The sequence below is a fragment of the Centroberyx affinis genome, unplaced genomic scaffold (assembly GCF_046629955.1).
Source record: "Centroberyx affinis isolate AG114_WGS23_722 - 3 ecotype Tasmania unplaced genomic scaffold, CSIRO-AGI_Caff_v1 ptg000302l_1, whole genome shotgun sequence".
NCBI lineage: Eukaryota > Metazoa > Chordata > Actinopteri > Beryciformes > Berycidae > Centroberyx > Centroberyx affinis.
Genome location: NW_027278980.1, coordinates 47,039 through 58,361, shown reverse-complemented (window position 1 = coordinate 58,361; position 11,323 = coordinate 47,039). Strand labels below are relative to the sequence as shown.

The window sequence follows — 11,323 nt, the reverse complement described above, 5'->3', positions numbered from 1 at the left end:
TGTTTCAACCTTGTAAGTACGTTATGTATCAGGAAGATTTTCACTGGTGCTAGTGAAAGTGCTAAAATTGTAGCTGTAAGAAAAACACATTTCAAACGTGAGTTTACAGACACTAACATAATTTTACACATCTAATATAACTTTACAACATAATTTTACACATAGTAATTAATCATGGTTGTCGATGATGAAGTACATGAAGAAGTCCAAAAGACCATAGATTGGAACAAATGGTTTATTCAACTGCATATTCAACGGGTTCTGCAAATATATGCAGAACAGGTCAACAGGTTACGTTACTAATTGTAATTTTAAGAAGGCAACCAGTTGTGTGAAAAGGGTTACATTTTGACAGCAACTTAACCAACCATGGTTATGTTTAATGAGTTCAGTTCAATCCCATTCAAATTAAGTTCAATTAAAAAAAATTTCCATGGCATGCATAAAAACATATTTAAGTCACATTGATTTTGATAGCTAACTTTCTACATCAAACACACATTTAACAATAAATGCCCAAAAATGTATAAAAGGTTTATTTATATATCAAAAGCATTATTTTAACTTCCTGGAGAACAGCATAGTTTTACAGATTACTTAATGGCGTACCAGTAGGTTTACATAAATATTCCAGTAATAATACCATCATAGGCTTTTGAACCCCCCTCCCCCTCCCATCACATAAAACCTGCAACTTCAAGCTTTCAAGGTTTATGGTCCAAGGTGGCCACTTTTGAACAGTCCCTCATCACGTTATGTCCCGCCCCAACATCTTGTATTAACCAGAAATATGTTGAATTACAGAAGAAAGACACAAAACTTTGTGACTTTAAAAGAACAAACACTATGTAGATATAAAGATTTACCTATACATGTGGTCAGCTTTACTCCTGTCCATATGCTCATGTCAGTAGAGCATTTTCTTCCTGGCAGTGACCATATCAGTTTGAGGCCCCATGGAGCCCTTAAATCAGTGCTTATGAGATTTACTTCATCAAGACAAATTGCCATAGAAATAAACATATATTGAAAATCTTACAACAGTTAACATCGACTCACACTAACAACTTGCCCACTGGCTAAAGAGCAGACTGTTCAAATTTTAAGAACAAGTGAAAAAAAGATCTGCTAAAACTTGTATCCCTTTTTTATATCGATATTTTGACTTATGAACATTTTTTTCTCCTCTTGCAATCTCAATATATTGACTTATGAACAGGTGAAGAAAGAAAATAATATAGGTATAGAAATGCATATGGAAATGAAGATGCTGCATCAAATCTGCTGCCTGCAGAGCTATGGAAGTGTTTCATATGGAGCATAAAACAATCACCACCCTCATTTTTATAAGTTTTTCCCATAAAAGAGGGATTTACTCTATCGGACACAGAGACACTGAGCCTTTCTTAAACCAGAAGCCCGGGTAGAGGGGCTCAGTGAATTTGGCCTTGAAAGTGTGTATGTGGCTCAACTTTCCAGACAAAACACTGTAATAATCCAGAGTGCCACCTTCCCAGTCCAGAAACAATGCTATTTTCTGGGAGGGGTCAGATACTTTAATACTGGTGGGCGTCTCATGCCAGGCAGTGTATTCTGTCTTCGAGCAATTCAGACTCCAGGACATCTTATTGCATCCCAGGCCACAGCTACTGTCCCCTCCTCTTCGTTTGACCCCTCGATATGCCACTCCGATGCCGACCGACTCTCTCCACTCCACCTCCCAGTAGCACAGGCCGGTCAGACCCTCTTCACAAAGCACCTGAGTCCTGTTAAACCTGTCTGGGTGGTCAGGATACGGGACGTCCTCTTCCACCTTCTGTTTACGTTTTGCTTTCCTGTTCCCTTCGGACAGAACCAGCCTCCTGCTTGCTGTGTTTTCATCAAACATCAGATCAACACCATCTGATAGAGAGACGGAGAAACACATAATTCAGCATTTGGGTTTAGTTTAAGTTTAGTTTATTTGTACAGTAAAAACGAAACAAAGTGATAAGAAAACCGCTGTTGATAAATACGATGATAAAACAGAGAACAAATGCTAATTAGTCACTTTTACAGGTGAGAGAAAAACCTAAAAAGTCCCAACAAAAAATCAAGGTGACAACAAAGACAACTATATTAGATAACAGAATTAAATGACAACAAAACACAACAGTGTTGAAACAAACATTTTAACTGATCTTGCATGAAGTATCAGTACCAGTGAAGTTTGGCCACAAAGGCACAATCTCCATTTTTGACCCTCATTTTAAAGTTAACCTTGTCAGTGATCAGCCTGGTGTCTGAAGGCTGCTGAAATAATGAAGAACAGTTCCAGTAAGAGACTTACACTTCTTCATCCCTGACTTTAACCGACGCTCGCCACCATGGTCCAATCTGTACAAAATGCAGACATGTGTTAGACACAGACATCTGGACTGATGCTCATATTCAGCTATTTCTTCATGTGTTCTTAAAGTCACAATAAAACCACATTTTGAGAGCATCTTGCTTCATTAATGTGATGTATTTCCTATTGAAACAGGATGTTGGGCCAGGGGAGGGATCATTCAAAAGTTTAAACCAGGGGTATTCAATTAAAGTTCAAAGAGGTCCAGTTACAGAAAACTTCCTCGAGCAAAGGTCCGGAACATCATAATGTCTAACTTGCGTTATGAGTCAGTGTCATATAAATTGAAGTAGCCTAGTAGTCGTATCAACATCTGTAGGCTATGTAGTTAACTGACTGTCAAATCAAATAAATCAAGTACAATTCAATAATATTTCAGCAATATTTATTGTCAGTTTTCACATTGAACTGGAGGGATTATAAATAATAAGTACTCTAATAATTAATATATGTTCTTATGTAAATGTAAAATAAAAAATGCATAAAAAAAACCAAAACAACAGAGAGCTTTTGAAAAATGTGTATTATATTGGGCTCTTAGATCGTTTATTTTCTGTGCCCTCAGATCGGATTTGGGTGAGTATGTTTGCTCGAAAGATTTGTGCTTTGTCTCGTAGTGGCGCTTCACATTGCTGCTTTTAATAATCGCCACTGCATACTGGCCACTGCATACTGGTTTTGAACTGCCCGTGGGAAGAATGAACATGTAAGAGTCTGTCCATTCATCATTAAAGGCTCTGTTTTCGCTGTCTACCTTTCTCTTTTTAGAGCACGCCATGTGAATTACTCCGAGTGTTTCTCTCTCTTTTCCTCTCGTCTCTCCGTGTGTTTGTATCATTCTCACTGACTGCACAGATTTGATTGGCTGAGTAGCATCATGTGAGATGATTTACAACGCGTGCAATTGGTCTGTGAGTTTCCTGGACCGCTAAGTCAGTGTCTTAAAGGCTAGAAAAGATGCGCCGGTTAAAATAGAAACACTCCGTCAAAATTTAATAATTCTCAATAATTTATCGGTTATAGGTCCGGGTCCGGATAGCACGACGTCTGGGTCCGGACCCGGACCGCGGTCCGCCTATTAGTGACCTCTGGTTTAAACCAATGGGATGTCAGTTAGGCAGAGAAAGGCAGTTTTATTTGATGGAGGGGAGGAGAGTATGAACACCAGAGAAGGTAAATTACAGCATAGAGCACAGACAAGTCCATCATGCTTAGCTGAAGTTACAGGGACAGAAATCAGATTTGTTTCAATGATGACACGTTACCAAAACTCTGCATGAACTTGGTCAATATGAACCCCAAGTCGAAGACAAAGTTGACTTCTCCACTATGTTTGGGACAGTATAAAACTAACTGAAGGTGTGATCGCATCCCTCCTGCCTCACACACACACACACACACGCACACACACGATTTAGGATGGCAGGGTGGAACAGTGTATGGAGAGAGATGCTGTACCCAAAGCTCACAGATTTGATCCCCACAACAGCCATGTGTCCTATCAAAACGTCCTTCAGCACGACACCGAACCCCTAGCTGCTCACTCAGCTGTGTAAATGTACACACAGATTCACACACATCCCAACACCTCACTTTACCTGAGTGCCTCCAGGCTGAAGTGTGGATCTTCAGCTATAGCAGAGAGCATCGTCACTCCAGAGTCTCCTGGGTGATTGTAGCTCAGATCCAGCTGTTTCACTTTGGAGGTTCTGGACTTCAGAGCTGAGGCCAGAAAATCACAGCCAATCTCTGTCACCTGACAACCTGATAGCCTGCAGACCACACACACGCACATGCACACACACACGCACACACACACACACACACACACAAGAGACAAACATTTAGAGCATTGGCTTCTCTCTAGTTATTTTCAAAGGAAATGATGCACTGTTAATGAAAATCTGTTATTTAAATTTCAACAACAATCTGTTGTTTCAATTTCAGATGCTGTAATTGCCTGTAAAATATGTGGAATTAGAGTATACAATCTAATGGATGTCATTGGTGTTAATTGGGAACCCCACATTACTATGTCATTCAGCCATCAATTTAGAGTAAAATACAATAGGTCTTAATCATTTCTGCAGGTATCACAGACATTTTGTTCCCCCTTGTAGTAATGTGAGGTCTCTAACAGTATAAAAAAGCAAAAAGGTCAATCATGGTAAATGGATATCCAATATAGTTTTTCCTTTTTAAATGACTGTCATGTATGACACTATTGGTTGAATGTATTTGTGAGGGATTGTTAGCAGGGAAGTTACACAGTGGGAATTTGGTGAAAGCAGTGAGTATAAACGACTATGGTGGAAGTCAAGTCATGTAGTGTGCATTGTAGGCTCCTATAGTACAGCACATCACACTGTGCACAATCTCGGAACCCATCGTCTATCCGTCTGACGACGATTAGACTCTGGGGGTGACGGCCAATATTTTGGGGTTTCCGGTGTAGCCAGCGGACATCCAGGCCAAGACTTCCTCTTCCGTGCGCCGGTCATTGTTTACAGTCCGATTAGCAACTTGAGACACGAGAATGGAATTGGAATTGAGAGACGACGTCTCATATGCAGATATCTGTTTATAGAGATTAGCTGAAATGTCCTCCAGACCTAAAAAACTTGTGAAACAATCCGGTCGTAGACGTCGTCTCTTGACCGCCGCACGGAAGAGGAAGTCTTGGCCTGGATGTCCGCTGGCTACGCTGGAAACCCCAAAATATTGGCCATCGCCCCTAGAGTCTAATCGTCATCAGACGGACAGACGATGGGTTCTGAGATTGCACTGTGCATGACCTCCCTGTGAAGGCAAATCATGATAAAACTTTAACCACCCCTCTGTGAATGTGAACTCATTCATTATCAAATAGTTAACAGGCAGTTGAACGGCTTAATCCTTTCTACCTCTCTCATTTCCAGCTCTCATTTTCTTTCTTAACATTTCTCTGTAACTAGTCCATACCCGGGGATGCTTGCGCCACAACTCCATGCAGACTTGCCAAAAATGCTCATAAACAGCGTAAATTTGGGAAAATGGAAAAATCAGCTTCGTCAGTCCCTGCCTATGCCAATGCTCAATGCCCATGTGCAGTTTCAGATTGATTGGTCAACCCATTGAGGAGCAAAATGGATGCAGACAGACAGACAGATGGACAGAGTTTTCCTCATTTTATATTAGGATACATGGTTGTTATAGGTATAGCCATGATTATTTTGTTACCTACATTGTCAAGGCACAATGGCTGAGACCCTTGGTGGTTTGTATTTTTGGTGCTCCAGTAATTTAATCCTGTTGTACTGCTGCATTCATTTTAAATCGTGATGAGGCTAAATGCCTAAATTCTAATAGTTAGCTTGTTAAATATTAAATATTGAAATATATTTTTGATACATGATAGCTGTGTTTATTCTACCTTTACCATCAGCCATCTGCCACTATAAAATCTAAATGTAAAATGCACTTACTTGAGAATCTCCAGTCTGCAGTTTTGATTCTTGAGGCCACCAGAGAGCAGCTCCACGCCTGAATCCAGCAGGTCGTTATGACTCAGGTCCAGCTCTGTCAGATTAGAGGAGCAGGAGCTGAGGACTGAGGAGGCCAGACCTGCACAGGCTTCCTTGGAAAGGTCACACCAACTCAACCTGTGAAAAGATGTATAAAATCAGAGGCCCATTCAGAAATACAGGCTGTGGGAAACTCTTGTTGGCTGAAAATAACAAAGTATCTCTGAAACAAATAACAGAGCATCTCGGAAAAAATGTCATTACTGTACTTTTGATTGTTTTCAACCTTGTTAATATCTATCTGTCCTTTTAACACTTAGTCAAAAGGACAGATCATCAAATTCTAACCAATTTCATAATCTATATGGGATTCCATCTTGAAGTAAATAAGTGGAATATATACAAATTTCAGAAAATATTACAATGCATTTAAAATATCTACATGAACATCATCTCAACAAAAGTACTATACTGCCACTTGCAGAAATCTAAGAAACCAGTGTTACCAGCAGGACCAAGTAAGTAACACCTCAACACCTCAGAAGATGAGTAAACAACGGTGTCATTGATAGAGGCCAATAAACAGATAGAATCACTATTTGACAGTCATTTTATGTGTTCATTTTTGTTCCATACCGCTTATTGACCTGTAAAAATTATTAACTTCAGCTATTGACTGCATAGCAAGATAAATTAAATATTTGAAATTACTTACAAAGCAGTTGTGGAGACTTTGACCACTGGCAGCATCCCCAGAAGAACCTGCTCTGATTTCAAGTACTTTTTCAGATCAAACACATCCAGCTTCTCATCTGATGTCAGCAACACAAAGGTCAGTGCTGACCACTGGGAGGAGGAGAAATTTTTATATGCGAGACTTCCTGAGCTCAGGCCCTTTTTGATCTCTTCCACAAGAGAATGGTCATTCAGTTCATTCAGACAGTGGAACAGATTGATGTTTTTATCTGCATTGTTGAGCTCTCCCCTGATCTTCTCCTTGATGTACTCAGTTGTTTTTTTGTAGGTCTCAGAGCTGTTTTCTGTCTTTTTGTTGGTCTCAGAGCTGTTTTCTGTCTTTGTCAGCAGCTCTTGCAGAGGTCTCTGATTGGTCTCCAGTGAAAGGCCAAGAAGGAAGCGGAGGAACAGGTCCCAGTCTCCGTTAGCGTTATCTAAAGCCTTGTCCACAGCGCTCTTATAGAAGTCAGATGCAGGCAGCTCTGCAACTGTGGAGTCTGGTATGGTAAGCACATTTTCACCTTTGTTACTGAATGTGAGAAAGATATGAACAGCAGCCAGAAACTCCTGAATGCTCATATGGACAAAGCAGAACAGCTTCTGTTTGTACAGCCCACGATCATCTCGTGAGATCTGTGTAAACAACCCAGAGTACACTGCAGTTGCTGTGATATCAATGCCACGTTCTGCCAGGTCTTCTTCAGTGAAGACCAGGTTTCCTTTCTCCAGCTCTTCAAAAGCCAGTTTCCCCAGAGACAGAATGGTTTTCTTGTTTTCTGTATTCCAGCATGAATCTGTCTCAGATTTCTCATTGGTCTCAGATCTCTCATCGGTCTCAGATTTCTCATCAGTCTCAGATCTCTCATTGGTCTCAGATTTCTCATCTGTCTCACCTGTACTATACTTGACATTACGCTGTCCACATTGTAACAAAAGAAAGCACACGTACATGTCAGTCAGAGTCTTGGGCATCTCCTCTTCTTGGTTTGTGCTCATCAAGTCCACTTCTTGTTTTTTGCTCATCAAGCCCTCCAGAACTGTTGCAGTGATCCAACAGAAGACTGGGATGTGGCACATAATGTAAAGGCTCCTTGATTTCTTCACATGTGAGATGATTCTCTCGGCCAGGTCCTCATCGCTGAATCTCTTCCTGAAGTAGTACTCCTTTTGTTCATCATTGAATCCCCGCACCTCTGTAACACGGTCAACATTTTCAGCAGGGATAAGATTGGATGCTGCAGGTCGGGAGGTGATCCAGATTTGAGCTTTGGAAAGTAGATTTCCCTGGATGAGGTTTGTCAGCAGAGTGTTCACTGAGGTTGGTTTTGTCACATCTCTCCAGGGCTGACTATCACTGAAGTTCAGATCAAGCCGACACTCATCCAGACCATCCAGGACAATCAGAATTCGGTGGTTGTCATAGTCAGAGATTTCTGATGTCTTCATTTCCGGGAAGAACTGATGAATAAGTCCCTCCAAACTGTGTTCTTCCTCTTTTCTCAAATTCAGCTCCCGGAAAGGAAATGGAAATGTATAAAATGTGTCCTGGTTGGCCACACCCTCAGCCCAGTCCAGCATGTACTTCTGTGAAGCAATTGTTTTTCCAATGCCCGCTATTCCATTTGTTAGCACAGTTCTGATTTCTTTATTTTGTCCAGATGCAGGTTTGAAGATGTCAGAATATGTTATAGAGGTTTCTTGTCTCACTAGTTTGAATAATGCCTCTTGAGTCAGTCTGGACTCATGCTGACTATTTACCTCTCCACCATCTCCCTCTATGATGTAGAGATCGGTGTAGATCTCATTCAGAAGAGCATAATTTGCCTGCTTAGCGATCCCCTCTGACACACGGTGAAATTGCGCCTTTACCTGAGATTTGAGATTCCGTTGGCTTACAATATGAGGCTTCTCTGTATGAAAACACAACATAAAGGAAATGAAGAGATACTGCAGATGCAAAATAGTAAACAGTTATGATGAAATGTTTGTTTAGGGTGCGATCAAACCTGCTGTTCACTTCCTTGCATTTTTGTATTTGGTTTGTTTAGGTTCACACTGCCTAATTACAAATGAACCACAAAAGTAACATGGACTCAAAAGTAGCTTGTTTATTGGACAGTTTTAGTAACCTGACATTCTGTGAGGTTAGAGATTTTGGCAGTGAGGGGTCAAAACAAATGTGATTCTTGTCCCTGTAACTTTAACTGTGCATGATGGATGATGTCTGCGCCCTTTACCATAATTTACCATCTCTGGTGTTCATACCAGTTCATAGCACACAACAAAAAAGCTGAATATAAGCATCAGCTGACACTGCTGTTTGCCCTCAGTTCATTTTGTTACCTTGCAAGCATGAATAACTGCTGGCTATAGATGTCAACATCTGTCTCCTTGTACCCATAAAATGTTGCATTTAGGGGTTGTTTCCTGTAGTGTGTGCAGATTACGTTCTCACTCATAAATTGCACCACAGTTTGTATTTTCAGGTGGTTTTGATGTGGTTATTTGGTGCCACCTGAGATCCAATGGCATTGTTCTCACCTGACCAAACAAGCCTAAATAAGTAAACGCTCCAGAGTTTGACTAAACCTCTCCATACACGCTTGGTGTGAACGCACCCTCAACTCTGCTTGATGAAGCTTTGACAGCCTTCATCTTCACCCATAAGCTTACCTCGTATTTCTGTCACCCTGTCGACAATTTCTCTGAGCTGTTTGGCGGCTGAAGGTCGGGAGGTTATCCAGAGACGGGCAGAGGGAAGCAGATTCCCCTTGATGAGGTTGGTCAGTAGCACATCCAGTGAGGCTGGCTCTCTGACATCAGTCAAGGAGTTATTGTTGTCAAAGTCAAGAGGAAGGTGACATTCATTCAAACCATCAAAGATAAACAGAACTTTGAGCTCTTCATAGTTGGAGATCACAGATTCTTTGGTTTCTTTAAAGAAATGATTGAGAAGTCCCACCAAAGTGATTTTGTCCTCTTTTCCCAAATTTAGCTCAGAGAACTTGAGTAGAAATACAAGTTCTGTAGTATCTTTGCCTTTGCCCAATTTGTCTGACAACCAGCCCATAGCCCTAAATAAAGCTGAAGTTTTTGCCCAGTCTCGTGTGAATTTCTGTACACAGAAGGATTTTCCAATGCCAGTCTCTCCAACAGTAAGCACAGTTCTGATTGTTTGATCTTTTTCATGTTTGAAGATACCAGAGGTCTGTATTGGTGAAGTCACTGGTCTCTTCGTTTTTGCCTCAGTCTCTCCCGTTGCACGTCCTTTATCAACCTCACCACTCCTCTCCTCTTTTATGATGTGTTCTATGTTTTTGTGGTTAGGATGAGGTTTGTCTACAACTTGAGGGATTTCTTCAGTAAACCTTTTCTTCAGCTTTGATGCTAGTTGCTGCTGGCGCTTCACAGACTCTGAATAAAAAAACAAAAGCAAAACCAGAGTTGAGCACATTATTGATTATCAGGTCTAAACAAAAGATAAAGTGAAATAGCTGACAGCCACTGCAGTGTTGAAAAACAGCATGGATCAAGTAACAAAAGTAAATTAAAATTGTTGAGGTTGTTGAGGGTTATGACTGTTATATCTAAATGAAGTGGAGGGGGGGCGAGAGGTAAATGCAGTCACCTTTCTGTCTCTGTTGAATTGTTGAAGATGTTACCATTGTGCAAAAATAATAAAAAGATTCATAACTATACTGTATACATATATATATATATATATACAGTATATATATATATATATATATATATATATATATATATATATATATATATATATGTATATGTGTGTGTATATGTATATGAAAAGTAAAACAAAAAGAAAAAATATTTCCAGTCTGACATAAAATGATGCTGATGTAATAATCAGGTAATCACTGTTTTTCAATTCCTGGAGGTGTGTGTGCTAAAACATCTCTTTAAACACATCCACTGACCAATGTCATGATGAAGAATTGTGTCTATTTTTAGAGTATGAGTTATACAAATTTGTTACTGTCAGTGTGCAGCTAGATTCATACCTCGACATTCTGTTACTTTATCAATGAACTCAGGAGGAATCTTCTCAACCCCTGAAGGTTGGGAGATTATCCAGAGACGAGCAGAGGGAAGCAGTTTCCCCTTGATGAGGTTTGTCAGTAACACATCCATCGAGACTCGCTCTCTGGTATCAGTCAAGTCTTTGTTGTGAAAGTCAAGAGGAAGTTGACATTCATCCAAACCATCAAGGACAAATGTTACTTCACATTTGTCATAGTTGGGAATTTCAGCTTGTTTGGCGTCCTTGAAGAAATGATGAAGCAGTTCTTCCAAGCTTTGAACTTCATCTCTTCTTGAATTCAGCTCCCTGAAATGGAGTGGAAATAGCAACTCTATGTTTTTGTTGGATTTTCCTTTTGCCCAGTCCACCATGAACTTTCTTGCTTGAAATGTTTTACCAATACCAGCCACTCCCTTCGTTAGCACTGTTCGAATTGTCTTTCCCTCTGAATGTTTAAATATTTCATCATATTTGGTTGGTGTTGGTTGTTGTTGGTCGATGTAGAGTTCTGCGTCAATCTCCTTTTGACGCATTTTCTCTTCATACTGATGCAGGATTCTCTTCTTTAGATCTACTGCGAGTTTCTTCTTTGCGTCCATCTCTAAATAAATAGAGAACATACAGTACAGATGATACAGAGACTTCAGAAACACA

At 40.3% G+C, this 11,323-nt stretch overlaps 1 protein-coding gene across 1 annotated transcript; it reads right to left on the bottom strand.

Annotated features, from left to right (window-relative positions):
• Positions 1-257: 257 nt before the first annotated feature.
• On the bottom strand, positions 258-9,840 carry LOC139640887 (NLR family CARD domain-containing protein 3-like). The gene is made up of 6 exons (XM_071515079.1): positions 9,301-9,840; positions 6,608-8,537; positions 5,854-6,030; positions 3,988-4,161; positions 2,330-2,376; positions 258-1,902 (listed from the first exon to the last, which is right to left on the bottom strand). Exons 1-6 carry the CDS (start codon positions 9,695-9,697, stop codon positions 1,373-1,375), a joined length of 3,255 nt encoding a protein of 1,084 aa, XP_071371180.1. The 5' UTR covers positions 9,698-9,840; the 3' UTR covers positions 258-1,372.
• Positions 9,841-11,323: the final 1,483 nt, after the last annotated feature.